This window comes from Elgaria multicarinata, chromosome 15 (assembly GCF_023053635.1).
Source record: "Elgaria multicarinata webbii isolate HBS135686 ecotype San Diego chromosome 15, rElgMul1.1.pri, whole genome shotgun sequence".
Taxonomy (NCBI): Eukaryota; Metazoa; Chordata; class Lepidosauria; order Squamata; family Anguidae; genus Elgaria; species Elgaria multicarinata.
The window spans coordinates 27,986,770-28,004,944 of record NC_086185.1 but is presented as its reverse complement, the minus strand read 5'-3'; the positions used below and the strand labels follow the sequence as shown (position 1 = coordinate 28,004,944).

Here is an 18,175-nt window from a genome sequence, read left to right as displayed (position 1 = left end):
AATTTCAGCAGGTGTCCTTTGTAGGCATGCAGTACCTGATGGAATTCCCTCCTCATCACAACAGTTAAACCTGCTGGAGCTATACTGGAGGGACCAGATACAAAAGAGGGCAGGGCTCCTGCGGCTTTAACTGTTGTGATGAAGAGGGAATTCCCCCGGATTCCCCATATATACAAAGGACACCTGCTGAAATTCCCTTTTCTATGCAACTGTTAAAGCAGCCTTCCTCAACCTGGGGCCCTCCAGATGTGTTGGACTGCATCTCCCAGAATGCCCCAGCCAGCTGGCTGGGGCATTCCAGGAGTTGTAGTCCAACACATCTGGAGGGCCCCAGGTTGAGGAAGGCTGTGTTAAAGATACAGGAGCCCTGTCCTCCTTTTCATATGGTCACCCTAACGCTCACATTCCAGGTGGACACCTAGTTCATGCAATTCTTCCCCTTCAAAAAGGAGGCAGGAAGATCATGAGAATTAGGTACATGTGTGACTGGGTTTCTATGTCACACACGATGTTATGCTCAGTAGCCTGGCCAGTGACTGAAACAGGCTGCTGGAAATGAGGGAAAGAAAAGTGAGTTATTGGTGAGTAGTCAAGGTTGCCCGCAGATTCTTTAACAGCTATGACCACAACTGCCAATCCGTATGTATTGTGAGATCATTCAAGACCACTAACGTTGATAAAGAGATAAGTATCAGCAAAACAGCGAAGACAGGTTCAAAACAGTTGCGGCTTTTCTTAAAAAAGACAAGAAAAAAGACACTGATCCAAAGAAGATCACTACACACGCGCACATTACAGCCCGTATCACAGTATTAAAGTATCACATTGCCGATGGTTGGACATAACAAGAACCTTCACTTTAAAAAAAATTGAAAGGCACAGCTACTTACAAAAATATGTGCAGGGCCAACAGAATTTAACCCAGTATTGCCACAAAATGGAATTCCCATGCAAGGCGTCTTAAGCCAGCCAAGAACGGCCCCTTTAAAATGGTCTGGCATCTGCACCGTATCTCCCCGCTAGTTCACACTGCCGTAGATGTATAGCGTGTGATTTTTTTTCCCCATTCTCCCCATCGTAAAAGGGCCGCCGGTGCCAGGAACGGAAGCAATCTGTTGACGGTGGGAGGGGCTGGCTGGACGGTTGCCGGAAAAAGAGCGTCTGTGGCTGTTTGGGCAGGAACGCGGAGTCCCGATCCGTGGCACCCCAACAACTCAGCCCCACGCCCTACCTCTGGGTTGCTCCCAAAAGCCCCCGAACAGCGGCCTCCTGACCCCGCTTTCAAAGTACTGAACACAACACTTAGCCATACATGGGTGAAGTGACTCTCCCAGCAACCGGCCACAGGTCTCGCATGCTTTATTGCCACGTTCCTATGGCTCTCACAGCAAATGCGCGGCTCCTCTCAAGGATTCTGGAGATGTCCTGCTTGAGCAGCGGACTGGACGGTGCCACCAGTGCTGCCGGTGCCGTCGCCATCTGGAATGTCAAGGGGATTGGCAAGGCCCTCTTTGCTCTTCAGCTGCCGGTCTGGTCCATCCCCTTCTTTCCCTCCTATAGAGCCATTAGCCAGCAGGGCAGGGGCCTCCTCACCCTCGTAGTCCTGGGGAGTGTTGACCATTGGGGATTTTGAGCAGCCGGTCGAAGCGGTTACGATTTTGGATAAGGCGGAAATCTCATTTGGCAGGGGTCCATCTATGAGAGGCAATTTCTGCATTGGTAGAGAGGGATTAACCCGTTAGAATCAGAAGTCTAATGCAAGAGCCTCAGGCTGAGCATAGCTGAATGTACAAGTTTCTGTGACGGAGCAACTTTGCTAATCTATATGTTTCCGAGTCATAGAATCATAGAATCATAGAATAGCAGAGTTGGAAGGGGCCTACAAGGCCATCGAGTCCAACCCCCTGCTCAATGCAGGAATCCACCCCAAAGCATCCCTGACAGATGGTTGTCCAGCTGCCTCTTGAAGGCCTCTAGTGTGGGAGAGCCCACAACCTCCCTAGGTAACTGATTCCACCGTCGCACTGCTCTAACAGTCAGGAAGTCCAATTCAAGGTGTTGGTTTTAACCTATGAAGCCTTACACAGCTTGGGACCACAATACCTGACGCAACGCCTCTCCCGACGTGAACCTACCCATACACTGTGCTCAACGTCTAAGGTCCTCTTCCAAGTGCCTTCTCCGAGGGAAGCTCGGAGGATGGCAGCAAGTGAGAGGGCCTTCAAGCTGACCTTGTGCCTGTCACTTGTCCTCTCAAAGTGACCTACCTCATAGGGTCGTTATGAAGAATAAAAAGGATGGGGGAGACGAGATATGCCACCTTGAGCTCCTTGGAAGAAAGCCAAGATAAAAATGAGATCTCCAGTGGCTGCTTTTAAGGATTAAAGAAGACCTCGGACAATCGCTCTATCAAGGACTATCAGTTGGTCACATGAGCTAACTGGAATCTATTTCTGCAAAGACAGTGGATCTTTGAATAAAGAGGTGCTGGGAAATGGCCCAAACCTTCATGCCGGGCATTGTGGTATCTGATTGGTTGCTGTTGCTGCTAGTGGAGTAAAAAATAAGCCAAATGCAAGGGCGGAACCAAGGAATCTTCTACGATAATATTATTAGTAAAAGGTTTATTAAAGTGCCAGGTGGCTACGCGTTTCGAACGCGGTTGCGTTCTTCCTCAGGGCTTTATAACATTAGTGCAGTTGTCTGCAGAAGCTGCTAATTACTAATAATATTATTGTAGAAGATTCCTTGGTTCTGCCCTTGCCTTTGGCTTATTTTTTACTCCCCTACAGGGTTTTCCTTCTTTTTGCACCTGTTGCTGCTAGACTACATCATCATCATCATCATCATCATCTATTTATTTCTTACCTGCCTCTCCCTTTGGATCGAGGCGGGGAACAACATTAGTACAGGAATCAACGCATCTTAAAAATTATTGATTTAACATTGATCTGGATAGGCCTGCCGGAAAAGGCTAGTCTTTAAAGCTGCCTTAAAATCACACAGAGTTAATTTTACGAATCTCCTCCGGCAGGCCGTTCCACAATCTGGGGGCGACAGAAGAAAAGGTCCTCTGCGAAACTGATGTCACATGGCGCTTTGATCTGCTCCTGAAGGGAAATTTTTATGTTCTTTTAAGAACTCTACTGCAGTTGGGGCGTCTAACCGAAATAGTATTACCAGATCATCCAGCTGGATCTTCAGTATGTTCTGCTTCCAACCACAGTGAAGGAACTAACCCTTGATTTCTGAGCGTGGAATTTGTGTCAACTTTTCACCCGTGGGAAGAGCTGGATTTATTGCTCTGGAAACTGAGACGCTGCCATGTGCAGGGGCAACACAAAATGTGGAGCCACTGAACAGAGCCCCACATATGTTGCTATCAAGCCACCTCAACTTGGGATAATTCTGCATCTGCCTCCCAGTGAAAAGCAACTCCGTCTTCCTAGCCCCAGTTATACAATCAAAGCCTAGATGGTAGCATTGGCTTTTCTTTTCTCCCCACTTGAACAGTATCTCATTGCTGTGCAGTACTCACATTTTCCAGTTCAGTGACGACATCTTCCAACTCCAATTTCTGGCTGATGCAGCCAAGGAGATGATCCAATACGCACTGCTTTGGGTGCATCCCTTTATCAAACCGGTTATACATACCGCACCAGAACCTCAAGGAGAGAGAATAATTTAGAGACCTCCAAAACATTAAGATGTTTTTTAAAGGGGGGGATGCAAGTATCTTCCCCCCCCCTTTTAAAGGAGAACAATCTGATGATTTTAACTATAATACAACATGGCTATTCTCATGTTATGGTCCCCGCTCCCCCAAACATGAATTAGACAAACCTTGTAGGAAGAGGTACACATCAGAATAAAAGTGCTTTGTTTACTTTTCACTTTTGTAGTCACAAATACTTACAAAGCAAGACTGATTACAAAAAATAGGACGCTGAGCATCCTAAGAACCCAACGCAAGAACCAAGATCAATATCGGATGCTCAGCTCTGTGTCTCATTGCCAGAATTACGGTGAGTGGGGATGAGAGAAAGGGCCTTTTCAATTGGGGAACTCCTGGCTCAGACCTTTTTTGGCAGGTAACAATAATATGGTGATTCCACCAAGTTTTGGAGGCTTAAGTCTGCCAATTTGAATAGTTTGGATTGCATTTTTATCTTAGTGTATGAGAATGGAGGGACCATTGCTCTGACCTAGAGCACATGATTCTTGCAAATAGAATGTCTCAGGTTCAAATTTCCATATCTTCAATTAAAACACACAGGTAGCTACTGCCAACCCAGAGCAGGCCAGCCTTCTCCAGATGTTTTGGACTTCAACTCAATTGATCAAACTGATTAGGAAACCAACATTAAACCATAGTTCCACGTTTTGGATGCAAGTGGTTTAAAGAAATCAAGATCAAAACACTGAAGGCACACAGGACAATGTTTGTTCCTAGTTTCCTAAGCATGGAATATTTCACAGAATCATAGAATAGCAGAGTTGGAATGGGCCTACAAGGCCATTGAGTCCAACCCCCTGCTCAATGCAGGAATCCACCCTAAAGCAGCCCTAACAGATGGTTGTCCAGCTGCTTCTTGAAGGCCTCGAGTGTGGGAGAGACCACAACCTCCCTAGGTAACTGATTCCATTGTCATACTGCTCTAACAGTCAGGAAGTTTTTCCTGATGTCCAGCTGGAATCTGGCTTCCTTTAACTTCAGCCCGTTATTCCGTGTCCTGCACTCTGGACTTCTTAAGATTTCATGTTAAGAAGCCCACTGAGTTTATTCAAAGTTGGCCTGATTATCTACCTTTCATAAAGAGGACAGCCCAAAGGACCCTGGACTGCTTTTTCTAACACCCTCTACCTGTTCACTCTGCCCATACTAATAATGGGTATTTTGTTAGCAGGATATAAAAAGCTGGCTTATACAAAAATTCAGTGCATCCAGAACATGACTGTCAAACCTTTAGTAAAGGTAGGGTTGTGTGTAGGATGCAATTGCATGAAAACACAGGGGAGGGGGAGACTGGATAATGTGGTATGGAAGAATCCAGCTGAAAATCTCCGCTTTCATTTTAAACACAAAGAACAAGTTTCTAGCCCTTATAGTTGCAAAGAGATGAGTGCAAGTATGCAGGCAATGCTTGCTGAAATCTTGAGAGACAGAGAAATGGCGAAGTAAGATTTTCAGTTCACTGGCATCTCCCCATGACTAGCACATCCAGAATAAAGGATGCAGAATTGTAAATGGAAAAGAATTTGGAATTATTCAACAGAATATATATTTTTTTGCAAATTTGCATGATTTAGACAGGTTACAAAATATATCTTTCTTGGTATGGGATTTTAATTTAACACAGTGCACATGTCATGTCTGACCCTACTGCCCCTGTTTTGGGAGAAGCTGTTTCAGGTAATCAATCAGAATCAGATTCAGAACTAGAAGACGCAGCGCCAGACACCAGCCAGCCTGTACCAGTGTGGGAGGAAGCTCTCACGGGCGATTCCCAGCTGGGAGTCAGCCCTCTCCAGAGCTTATCTCTTCAAGGCCAAATCCTACACACTTGGTGAGAAGTGAGCTTTCTTCTGGAGGTGAGCGTCCCGACAAGCTAGCTGATGCTCGGGTCCGCCGGAAGCTCAAACACATGGGGCGGAAGGAAGGCATGAGAAAGTCAGTTTGATTACACCAGAACCTGCCTCCACACCAGGCTCTCTGAAGTTACAGGTGTTTGGGAAGTGGCTTCCTTTTCTTCTTGACCAGACAATTGTCTTGCTTAGTTTGCATAGTTTTGCCTAGGAGGACGTTTCCAAGAGGTTAGACTCTCTTCAGGGAGAAGAGACGTTTGTTGCTTAATAAAAGCTTTGTGGATTACTTAGCAAGCCTCGTCATTTGCCTCCCATCAAAAGCAGGAGTTTTCTGAGAAACACAACAGCACACAGCTGTAGTTTAAAGTCAAGACTTTAAATCTAAAAAAAATGATTTGGACAGAATGTTGGTGGTTTGGTATCAAAGAATCACTACGCATAGTTTAAAATTTAAACATCTCTTTCCCCCTTTCCCCCTTTTTTCTTCTAGGTCAAACGAAGCAAACGTTTCCAGCTTTTGCTCACGGCTTCTTCCTGTTTTACACTTACGATATTACAAGATCACTGTAGATTTAAGGCAGTGGTGAGGTTCTCTGTTTCCCACAATGAGCAACTTACTGAAAACTGAAGGGTAGAGTGTTGGGCCGGAGCTCTTTGTAAGTTGTGAATCCCTTATAGAGTGGATTTCTGAATTCTTGCTTCTTCTGGAGAAGGAAAGGCCACAGGGAATGAGTCTTCTCAAAGATTCTGCAAATATGAAGTGAGGGATTACAACACTCACCAAATTCAGCTATGGAGAAGCCTTTGACAATGGAGATATAAATGAAGGGACTAGAGAACTAGAAGAATGCCTTAGAGAAAATTACTATAGCTGCAATCCAATCAATCATATTGACAAGGAAATTGACAAGGTTTCTGTCTCTCATGCAAAAGTACACAAGCACCCCAGAATCCATGACACTCTGCCCCCACTTCCCCTGGATCAATAAAATCTAAGAAAAAAACAGAGGATTGGCAATCCAATTCTGCCCCAACTACTCACCCATACACTGACTCCTAATCCCCAGCCATTTGTTACTTTTTCCTGAGTCCATATCTAGAAATCTTGCATTCTTGTCCCAGCTGCAAATCAGCCAGACAGGAAGAACACATCCTTCCTTTGTTTAAACACCTCAGGACCCCTGACTAGGCAATTTGGGAATAATCAGAGTGGACTCTGGGACTTTCCAGCTGCCCTTGGGGGCGCTTATCAAGAACAAAAAGTAACATTTGTACCAGTTATAGCTGCCATAATATAGGACATTGTTTACACAGAGAGCTTTAGCTATTAGGCGGTATAAAAATGCAATAAATAAATAAATAGAAATAGTTTTGTTTTGGAACATTTGTGGGATTTGTAATCAATCAGGGGAGGGCGGGGGAAAGTATGAGTTCATTAAAGCAACTCTGAATGTACAAAGATTTGCTGTGCGTGGGTGATGGTCAGAGAGTTTGGCCTTCAGCTTGCTGGAGGTTGCCTTTCTCCTACACGTGTAATCTGAGTAAAAGCCTTTGTATTGGGACTTGCCTAGACGTCGCTTCCTTCCTACTGGATCGAATGCAGGGTTTCCTGGTCGTGGCGGTGATGCAGAGGGCAGTGGCAATGCAGCGGCGGCAGCAATGCAGTGGTGGTGGGAGGTGAGTGGGGAGAAGGAGGAGAGTCCAATGGACTCACGGCTGGCCTTGTGCTGGCTTCCCTGGGATGGCTGGAGGGAGGGCCCTGTGCCGCTACGAAGTGGCCCAAGGTGCCCCGAAGCTTTGGTACCAATCTGCTTCAATCTCAAGCTGCCTTGGGCTGACCAAGAACTGACTCAGTATTGAGGCGACCCACCTTGCCTCGGTTTCGAGGTGATGCACAGCCCTAGTAGAAACCAACACAAGGCTGCCATTTTCAATGGCGGGCCCATATTCTTTGAAATCTGAAATTCCACTCACCAGAACCATTTGCGGGAATAGATTTCCTCTCCCCACTATATTCCCTGCCCCCTTCCCCCCCAATGTGCTCTGGAGCGTTGGGGGACCAACTGGATCAGGTTTTGGGCATGCATGATGGTAAAGAGAGGGCAGGGAAGCAGTGTTGCACAGGCAGAAGTTTTGCTGCATGAGAAGACTTCCAACTGCACAAGAGTGGGTTCCGACCCATTGTATGCATATCCGCAGGAATGGAAATGCACCTACATTTCACAGGTGAGATAAACCACGGGGGAGGAGTGCAGTGTCAGCTAATTTCCTCTCTACTCAAACCTTCTACATGCTGAAGGCTCAATATGGAGTCCCAAGCACACCTCAAGCTGTTTATGTGCAAGTAATATGATGCATGATGTATGAGCCTTGCTGGGTCAGACCAAAGGTCCATCCACTCCAATATTTTGCTTCCCATAGTTGTCAACCAGATGCTTCTGGGAAGCCCACAAGCAAGCCATGGAGACATTAGCCCTCCCCTGCTGTTACTACCAGCAAATAGTATTCAGGGGTACACTGCCTCTGAATATGGAGGTTCCATGTGGCCATCATGGCTAATATTCATCTTTTTCTCCATAGATTTAGCCAACCCTTCCCCCCCCCCCCCCCCTGGCATTTAAAACATCTATAAAATACTTGCAAAAGTTTGCAGACTCAACGTGGTGATGTGTTGAGGTGTATTTAAGAGTTACACAAAATATATACAGAGGTCCAACCTGATGATTGTTTGCACTGAACCATAGATTTGCAGACTCAATATGTTTTGACTATTAACCCCCGTAGATGAGAGTAGTTCATCACAGGGGTGGGCAGCTCTTTTTGGTCTAGGGCCATGTTCAACCGGTTCTGGATGGGGTTGCACTCCCCCTGAAGGAGCAGGTTCGTAGCTTGGGGGTTCTCCTAGAACCATCTCTGTCTCTTGAGGCTCAGGTGGCCTCGGTGGCACGGAGTGCTTTCTACCAACTCTGGTTGGTGGCCCAGCTATGCCCCTATCTGGACAGGGATAACCTAGCTTCAGTTCTCCATACCCTGGTAACCTCCTAATTAGATTACTGCAATGCCCTCTACATGGGGCAGCCTTTGAAGACAGTTCGGAAGCTGCAGCTTATGCAAAAGGTGGCAGCCAAATCGATAGCTGGAACAGGGAGGTTGGAGCATATAACACCGATCCTGGCCCGCTTGCATTGGCTGCCTATACGTTTCCGAGCCCAATTCAAGGTGCTGGTTTTAACCTACATAGCTTGGGACCGCAATACCTGATAGAACGCCTCTCCCGACATGAGCCTACCCATACACTGTGCTCAACATCTAAGGTCCTCCTCCAAGTGCCTACTCCGAGGGAAGCTTGGAGGGTGGCAACAAGAGAGAGGGCCTTTTCGGTGGTGGCCCCCTGACTTTGGAATGATCTCCCCGATGAGGCTCGCCTGGCACCAACATTGTTATCTTTCAGGCACCAGGTCAAGACTTTTCTCTTCTCCCAGGCATTTAACGGCATTGAACAACACTACGTTTTTTAATGGACCCCAGAACTGTTGTTTTAAATGGATGCTGCTGTTTTTACACTGTGGTTTTTATGTCTCTGATGGTTTTTAAATTTCGTATACTGTTAATGTTTGCTGTTTTTAGCTTTTGTGAACCGCCCAGACAGCTTTGGCTGTGGGGCGGTATATAAATGTAATAAATAAATAAATAAATAAATAAATGGTCCCTTGTGGGTAATTTGTCAGGGGCCGTATTTTGACAGTGGATGGGGCCAAAGCCAGCAGTCAGAAGGCCAGAGCAAATGGTGGGTGTGTATTTTTCTGCTATCCCCTTTTCTCTCTCTCTCTCTCTCTCTCTCTCTCTCTCTCTCTCTCTTCCTCTTCCTCCCAGCAGGGAAGCATTGTCAGAGGACTGCATGAAATGGAGCCAATGGTCATGTGTGGCCTGAAGACTACAGGTTCCTCACCCCTGGTTCCAAGAATTTCTCCCTTAATCTCCAAATAACAGAAGAAAACCCTGAATTCTGCCTGCTGAAAAAAAATGCCGACTCACTTCAAATCTTCCCGCTCCTTCTGGCAGGTCCCCAGGAAATTCCCAAACTGGCAGGAATAGATATGATCGTGAATTTCAAGGAGGAAGCGCTCGTTGAAGTCAAACGCACAGGGAAACTGCTGCATGAGCTGCCAGGTGCATTCAATGAACTGGGTGAAGACCGGAGACACTTCCTTGGGGTCACCTTCCAGATGGCCACACCTGGAGAGACAGAAAGCAGGTCAATGTGGCAACGCACTTGACAGTATCTTCAAAGGAAAACCCTACACATTTAGCCTTGGATGGGTTCTCACCCTTGCCTAAAGAATTTGCCCCAACGTGGGAGAAGCCCATTAGCTTCCATATTGTCTTTTCTATTGCAATGGGAAAAGGCACATTTTCAAACCTTGGGGGGAGAGGATAGAAAGGGAAAGATCCTTTAAGGAAAATACCAGGAATAATAACTTCAAAAAGGTTATTCTTAACTGCAGCTGAACTTCCTACTGACCTTATTGTTATGGGAGGCAACATAAATTCCTGTAGGAGAAGGCTATCAACGGCTACTAGCCCTGATGGTTATGTGCTACCTCCTGTGTGCACCAGTTGCTGGGGAATATGGGTGGGAGGGTGCTGTTGCACCGTGTCCTGCTTTGTTGGTCCCTGCTGACATCTGGTAGTCCACTGTGTGAACAGAGTGCTGGACTAGATGGACCCTTGGTCTGATCCAGCAGGGCTCTTCTGATGTTCTTCACTGTGGTGAAGCTAAGCAGGCCAGGCCTGGATTAAACTTTAAGCAATATAAGCATGTGCTTAGGGCACCAAGGGAAGGGGGGCACCACAATGCATTTGCATTTCCCCTCCCCCTTATAACAGTTTTATTTTAAAAAAACGCATAAAACAATGATGAAAATTTGTATTTTTTTCTGTTGTCCTAGTTATAAGTAAGTAATTGGCTTATATTGCTTGCTGCTGTTTAGTGTTCAATAAAAATTGATTCATGCACTGGTTATTTCACGGTTGGACTACTGCAACCTTCTTCTCTCTGGCCTTCCTTCTTCTCACATCAGTCCGTTGGTTTCTGTTCACCACTCTGCCGCAAAGATCATCTTCTTGGCTCGCCGCTCTGACCATGTTACTCCACTTCTGAAATCTCTTCATTGGCTTCCAATTCACTTCAGAATCCAATATAAACGTCTTCTGTTGACCTTCAAAGCTTTTCACGGTCTAGCTCCTTCCTATCTCTCCTCTCTCATCTCACACTATTGCCCCGCTCGTGCTCTTCGCTCCTCTGATGCCATGTTTCTCGCCTGCCCAAGGGCCTCTACTTCCCTTGCTCGGCTTCGTCCATTTTCTTCTGCTGCCCCTTACGCCTGGAACGCTCTTCCAGAACATTTGAGAACTACAAGTTCAATCGCAGCTTTTAAAGCTCAACTAAAAACTTTTCTTTTTCCTAAAGCTTTTAAAACTTGATGTTGTGCGGACTTTATACTGTTAGTTCTACCCTACCCTGTGCCTGCTTACCCTACCCTGTGCCTGTTGGCATTCTCTTCCCCTCCTTATTGTTTTACTATGATTTTATTAGATTGTAAGCCTATGTGGGTCTTGCTATTTACTGTTTTACTCTGTACAGCACCATGTACATTGATGGTGCTATATAAATAAATAAATAATAATAATAATAATAATAATAATAATAATAATAATAAATAACAAAAAACAGTTTCTATTTAATATAGTTGTGTGTTCTGGCATGGGGGATGGCCTTGAAGAAAACTGAGGTTTTTAATGTCTGATTTCACCTTCAGCACTTATTGAGTCTGAACGTCTTGCCAGCTAAGCAATGGAAGGGCCAAGGGGGAACCATTATTGGGGCTGTGCTTAGGGCATCTGCTGGCCTTAATCCGGCCCTGAAGCAGGCCCAGGCATACCTTAGTGCCTGGATAGGAGACCAAATGGGCATGGTGTGCATGTTGCTTTGTGGAAAGGCAAAATATGAAAGCAATAAAAATATGGTGCCGTTAATGATTGCATCATCATAACTAAGTCCCCCCCCCCATTCCTCTCCAAGGCATTTTCTGTAACAACTGAGATATTCACAGAGTCTCTTCTCTACACAAACCTGATTTTACCTGTGTGAGAATTTGTGGCCCATCGCAATCCACTCCTTTTCTATCAGGACCTTTGATGTTATGAGAGAGAGAGAGAGAGAGAGAGAGAGAGAGAGAGAGAGAAAGAGAGGTGAAGTTATAAAGTAGCTTAGAGAAAAAATTAAGCGGCAGCACAAATGTCTAAGGACCCCAGTCCCAACCACACGGGATGCCCGTTTGGGGAGTGATTTCTTTTGAGTATAGTAGGAGTCTAATGTAGCCCTTTCCTTCATACGCAGTTTTAATACAAGAAAATGTTTTTTACATGGGGGAAATAGTCAAAAGCATGACCCACTTCACCTGCAGAACTCTGGATGGCGCAATCCAGAATTCCTTTGTTCAATTCTGCTTAATGTGTAGACCAGCTCTAAAAGGAGCACCCTATTAAAGTACTGATAATAAAGTCAAGCAATGCTTAGCACATCCCTTGTAATGGTATCTCCCAGGGAAACCCCACTGCCCCCCAAGAGGAGATCCGAGGAGGCAAATGCTCACAGGCCTTGGCTATTTAATAAAAGGACTTGGATTTTCAATTCAAGAGAAATGTTTCTATAAAGCAACCGCTCCAGACGTTCTCTGTAGAGGAAAATACGTAACAGCCAAAGAATCGCAACTCACTTCGTCAAAGGCTAATTTGTGTCAAGATCAAAGGGAAGGCTTCCCAAGGAAAGGCTTTTAGAAATATTCACCTCTTGATAACATTCAGAGGTATCTGGGGATCAGATTATGCAGTGCCTCACATACGCTTACATCCTTAATTATATGAATCGTTTCTAGGCAAAAATATATTTCTAAAAAGAGAGCATGCACCTCCAATGCAAGTTAGGCCATCTGATGTTATAATCAGGGCTGGGTGTCGTCTGCGATATGAAATTGCAGCAAAGTATTCTGAGACTTAACAGCTTTCTTTAAAAAATATCCAGCCTCCACCCCCGAGACATACAAAGATAGATTTTAAATGTGTATGGCCCATGTTCCACTTTTACCATGCTGCTTATATTCAAACTGTAAAAGAGCAGGCAGGGCCTCGGAGTTTTTATTATTATTGTACACTGCCAAATAATATTAGGAGCTTTAAAAACAATGGTGTTGATGATGATTTAGGGCTGGGGTGGGTAGAAGGCAGACCTGGATCTACTGGTAGATCTCTAGGTGATTTGCAGTAGACCGTTAAGGATTTCTGAGACCTAATAGCAGCAACTAAATGAACACCACCCCTAAATTATGCTGCTGAAATAAAGAAGGCCATTCAGATGTTCTGGACTATGACACCCATATACCCCAGGTGACATGGCTAATGGTAGAGGATTGTGGAAGTTGTAGTCCAAAACATCTGGACTGCACCAGGCTGCCTCCTCCTGCCTTAGAATAACCAGGGTTTTTGTGTGAGCTCTGTACTCAAAACAAAATCCTGGGCTTAGAATTCTTTAATTTTCAATATATGTCTTTTGGACCAGAGTCCAAATGGGGGGATCCCAGGGTTCCAATAAAAAACAAAGTTGATCCTATAAATCTGATGTTTCCCTACCCCAAATTTAGGGAACAGGGCTTCAGTGTGTCTCACATGGTCCTCCCCATATAAGCCAAGTTCCACATTTGCCAGCTTATATATGCCGCAGGAACCACTCCAGAAGGCTTTTAGACTTTCTTCCCAGGGTTTATCAAGTTTTAGTATTCAAATGTTTTAATACTGGAATATGTTGGATATACTTTTAACTTTTGTATCTCTATTTATAGGTTTTTAATGAATATGTTTTAAATTTTGTGATGTCTTGAGGCCCAGCATTGGGCAATTTTAAATAATAATAATAATAATAATAATGATAATCGACTTTGGTTTAAAAAACCAAAGAACAAAAGCCAGCAACCAGATGCCCCTCTCTCCTTCTGGTGGATGCATGATTAAAGGCATTTATAAGCAGCAAAGGGTACTAGTGGTCATAAGGCTAAGCAAAATTGTGAGATTGAATTAGTATTAGTTGTTGGCTGTTTTATGCATATTTGTGTGCGATTTTTCATTAGGGATGTGCTCCGCTTCTAATCGGACCGGCGAATTAGAAGCGGAGCGGGGGGCTTCGCCTGCCCTTAAGGCGGAGGCAAAGAGGATTGGGGGGCCGGCGGAGCGTGGCGAAGAGGATCGAGGTGAAGGCGGATCCTTCGCCTCGATCCGGAGCTCCGCCGGAAAGGTAAGTGGGGTTTACCGGGCCCTGCCGCTGTCGCTGTCGCCCATGCGGCGACGGTGGCAGGGCCCGGTAACCTCCCCACCCTCCTCTCCCTTACCTGCCTCCGTCCGCGGTCCGTCGGCATCTTCAATTGAGCCCGCGGTTCAACCAGGAAGTCTGGGCCGCGGCCCAGACTTCCTGGTTGAACTGCGGGCTCAATTGAAGACGCCGACGGACTGCGGACGGAGGCAGGTAAGGCCCCCCTCCCGCTTGATCCCTTACCGGGCTCTGCCGCCATCACCGCACGGACGGTGATGGCGGCAGGGCCCGGTAAACCTCCCGCCCTCCTCTCCCGGCCTTACCTGGCGCCACTCCCCTCCACTGCAGAGCTCCGATTCGGAGCCGGAGCTCCGCGGCGAAGAGGAGCGGAGTATGGGCGAAGCAGTGCGAAGCAGAGCAGGCCGACCCGAAATTTTCGGATTGGCCCGCGGGGCGGAGCGGGGGGTCCGTGCACACCCCTATTTTTCATTATTTTTTTTTGTATTATTTGAATTTGTATTTAAATAATGACTTTAAAAATGACCCAGCTGTTCCCCTTGTTCTTACCATGAATCCTTTAAACGTTCGATAGAAAGGATCCAAGAGGAGGCAAGCCAGCGAGCACACCTGGGCAGTGCGGTCCCATCCATCTGAGCAGTGCACTAAGACACTGGCCCGCTCGTCTTTCAGGGCCTGTAAAAAGGGGAGAACACACACATTGAAATAAAGGGGGGTAAGATAGGTAACTTCTTCCCACCCCATTCGACTAGCTTGTTTCCCAAACCTGAAGGCGTGTATCTGAGATTCACCAGATCGAGAGAGAACACAACTGCTTTAAGGTCAGACCCCACTCAGAGACAGATGTTGTGAATCCAGCTGAGCGTTCTGGGCATCAAGAATGTTGTGGTCCCTGAAAACCCTCTCAAGTCAAGTAATAGAATCATAGAATCATAGAACAGCAGAGTTGGAAGGGGCCTACAAGGCCATTGAGTCCAACGCCCTGCTCAATGCAGGAATCCACCCTAAAGCATCCCTGACAGATGGTTGTCTGAAGGCCTCTAGTGTGGGAGAGCCCACAACCTCCCTAGGTAACTGATTCCATTGTCATACTGCTCTAACAGTCAGGAAGTTTTTCCTGATGTCCAGCTGGAATCTGGCTTCCTGTAACTTGAGCCCGTTATTCCGTGTCCTGCACTCTGGGATGATGGAGAAGAGATCCTGGCCCTCCTCTGTGTGACAACCTTTTAAGTATTTGAAGAGTGCTATCCTGTCTCCCCTCCATCTTCTCTTCTCCAGGCTAAACATGCGCAATTCTTTCAGTCTCTCTTCATAGGGCTTTGTTTCCAGACCCCTGATCATCCTGGTTGCCCTCCTCTGAACACGCTCCAGCTTGTCTGCATCCTTCTTGAATTGTGGAGCCCAGAACTGGACACAATACTCTAGATGAGGCCTAACCAGGGCCGAATAGAGAGGAACCAGTACCTCACGCGATTTGGAAGCTGTACTTCTATTAATGCAGCCCAAAATAGCATTTGCCTTCCTTGCAGCCATATCACACTGTTGGCTCATATTCAGCTTGCGATCTACAACAATTCCAAGATCCTTTTCGTTTGTAGTATTGCTGAGCCAAGTATCCCCCAAGTATCCCCCACACATTACTACATGCAGTGCAATAAAGGTGTTTAGAAACGTAATTGAAATTGTGAATAGCGTATTTTATTGCAAAATTAAAGTTCTGTTTCTCTCAACCAATAAAGTAGTCACCATTAAGATCTCATAGTTACCTATCTGGCCAGCATGGTTGGCAGAGCTTTTTGGTAGGCTTCTTATTCTCCCAGGATCTCTCTGGACAATCAGATCAAACCCTTGCCTTCATAATCGTTTTGCAAATCACCTCATCTTAAATCATACCACCACTTCTATTTCTCTCACTGCAGCCAGGACATTGACCTATATAACACATAGATGAAGGCATCCCTGCTAAACTAAGTAGCTTCTCGGTTCTAGTACTTGACCGACCCACTTGTGACAACTTTGCCCCATTCCAAGAATGTTTTCTCTTATTTCCATGAATACATTCTACTACTCAAGAGTTATCTCACAACACACAGAGAAATAATCACATCTATTACAGTTAGCGCACACAGATAATTAGGAATAGAAATGCTTTTGTAAGCCGCTGTGAGAGCCTTTTTTGGCTGAATGGCGGCATAAAAATGCTTAAATAAATATAAATAAATAAATAGCACTCCTATGAAATACAACGAATTCTTATCAACAATACTCACTACATTCATATTCTGTGATGGGGGCTGGGGGGGACATACAAACTTGCTGATTATTGCACATCAAAACAGATGATTATTTAAAGTCCTGGGTTATGCGATACCAATATGGAGAGATCGCAACTAGCCCAAACCACACAGGTGAAACAGAGAGGCAGGCAGCACCTACATAATGCATAAATTCCACCATACCTCTAAAAGCTATTCCAACATCAGTATGTCCCTCCATTTGCTGCTAATAGACCTTGAATGTAAAAGGAGACAACCCCTGACTTTTTCCATGGATCTTGGCCTCACGGACTTTAAAGATACATGCTTAAGAGTGTCTCAAATTTTAACGACTTCTTTACCAGGTCTTATTTATTTAAGAAATGTCTTACTCCTCTTCTCATTATAAAATAATCCCAAAGCAATAAGACAAAGTAAAATAATGTAACAAACACACACACACACACACACACACACACAAACAAGGGGAGAACAGTCACGGATAAACAACAGTTTACATGATGCAGCAAAAGAAAAGAAGGGGGAAATTAATCAGAAGCCTGGGTTAACAAATAGGTCTTTAGCTGGCACTGAAAACTTGTAAAGACTTGGAACCAAACCCTATGTAAGCGGGTGGGGGGAGGAGAGAGAGAGTTCCACAGTTGGGGAGCCTGTATTGAGAATGTTTTATGTCAGAGTTGCCTCTTCCTGAGGACATAAATATCTCAATTTCATATAGAAATTAGTAACCAGGACGCGTTTGACAGGTGCTGGGTACTTTATGTTTCACGCTTATCACCTTATTTTTCCTGGTGTTCATTAAAGACGCAACTTTGACCACAAACAACAAAGCTTTCACTACAGTTAATGCTCTACCGTCTCACTGATGATATATATTTTTGGAAATTCAGAGACAGGCTTTACCTTCGCAAGAAAGACGCCAGCATCCATTACTGCTTTAATGTGCCGTAACCAGCCGGAGTTCTCTAGGCCAGTAAGGAAATCACTCATTGAAGGAGATTTTGTTTCACACACTAAAGGAACAAAAGCAGCAAATTCAATAGGGTATTAGTACATGGCTTTCCCCTGCCCTCCATAAAGTCTTTTCCATGCACTGAGAGACGGCTGACAAGAATACCACTCACAGAACTTCTGACTGTTAGAGCAGTACAACAATGGAACCAGTTACCTAGGGAGATTGTGGTCTCTCCCACCCTAGAGGCCTTCAAGAGGCAGCTGGACAACCCTCTGTCAGGGATGCTGTAGGGTGGATTCCTGCATTGAGCAGGGGGTTGGACTCGATGGCCTTGTAGGCCCCTTCCAACTCTGCTATTCTATGATTCTATGAAATTGCTACCCAAGATCGTTTTTGTTCTACATCAGGGATGCAGAACTTCAGGCCTGGTGGCCAAATATGGCTCTCCTGGGGTCCCAATCCAGCCCTCCAATGTTCTCCAAATGGCCACACTCCTTCTCCTGCCCACGTGCCCTTTCCCCAAACCACTGGTCATCTGGTGGTTTCCTGGCATTTCTAAAGTTTCTTCTCCATTCTAAAAGGTTGCAATGCCTCTCCTAAAGCTTAGTTACTTGCATTGTGAGCCTTAAGCTAACGTACACTGTTATATTTGGTACTTTTGCCCCGCCCCTATTCTCTTTGGCGCATGAACCATTGGAATGCTCCTCCCAAGTGCTTTTTTGAAAGAGGTTCAATCCTCCCCCCCCCCTTTGCATGACATTTTTCTCCCTCTCCCATAATACTAGAAGCCAGTGGGGTCACATCCCATGAAGCTGAATGGTGGGAGATTCAGGAGAGATAAAAGGAAGGGCTTCTTCACACAGCGCATACTGCAACTTTGGAATTCACTACCGCAACATGCAGTGACAGCCACCAATTTGGATGGCTTTAAAGGGGGGTTGGATAAATTCCTGGAGGAGAAGGCTATCAATGGCTACT

At 45.6% G+C, this 18,175-nt stretch overlaps 1 protein-coding gene across 1 annotated transcript in view; it reads right to left on the bottom strand.

The window, feature by feature from the left end:
- Window positions 1-1,342: 1,342 nt before the first annotated feature.
- MTMR8 (myotubularin related protein 8) overlaps window positions 1,343-18,175 on the bottom strand; it is a 42,410-nt gene continuing 25,577 nt past the window's right edge. The window contains exons 8-14 of the mRNA XM_063141841.1: window positions 17,146-17,255; window positions 14,516-14,641; window positions 11,730-11,779; window positions 9,622-9,822; window positions 6,205-6,333; window positions 3,539-3,665; window positions 1,343-1,711 (exon numbers count right to left, since the gene is read on the bottom strand). Of these exons, the coding sequence (XP_062997911.1) occupies window positions 1,406-1,711; window positions 3,539-3,665; window positions 6,205-6,333; window positions 9,622-9,822; window positions 11,730-11,779; window positions 14,516-14,641; window positions 17,146-17,255 (1,049 nt within the window). The 3' untranslated portion in view covers window positions 1,343-1,405. The remainder of the gene's footprint in view (window positions 1,712-3,538; window positions 3,666-6,204; window positions 6,334-9,621; window positions 9,823-11,729; window positions 11,780-14,515; window positions 14,642-17,145; window positions 17,256-18,175) is intronic.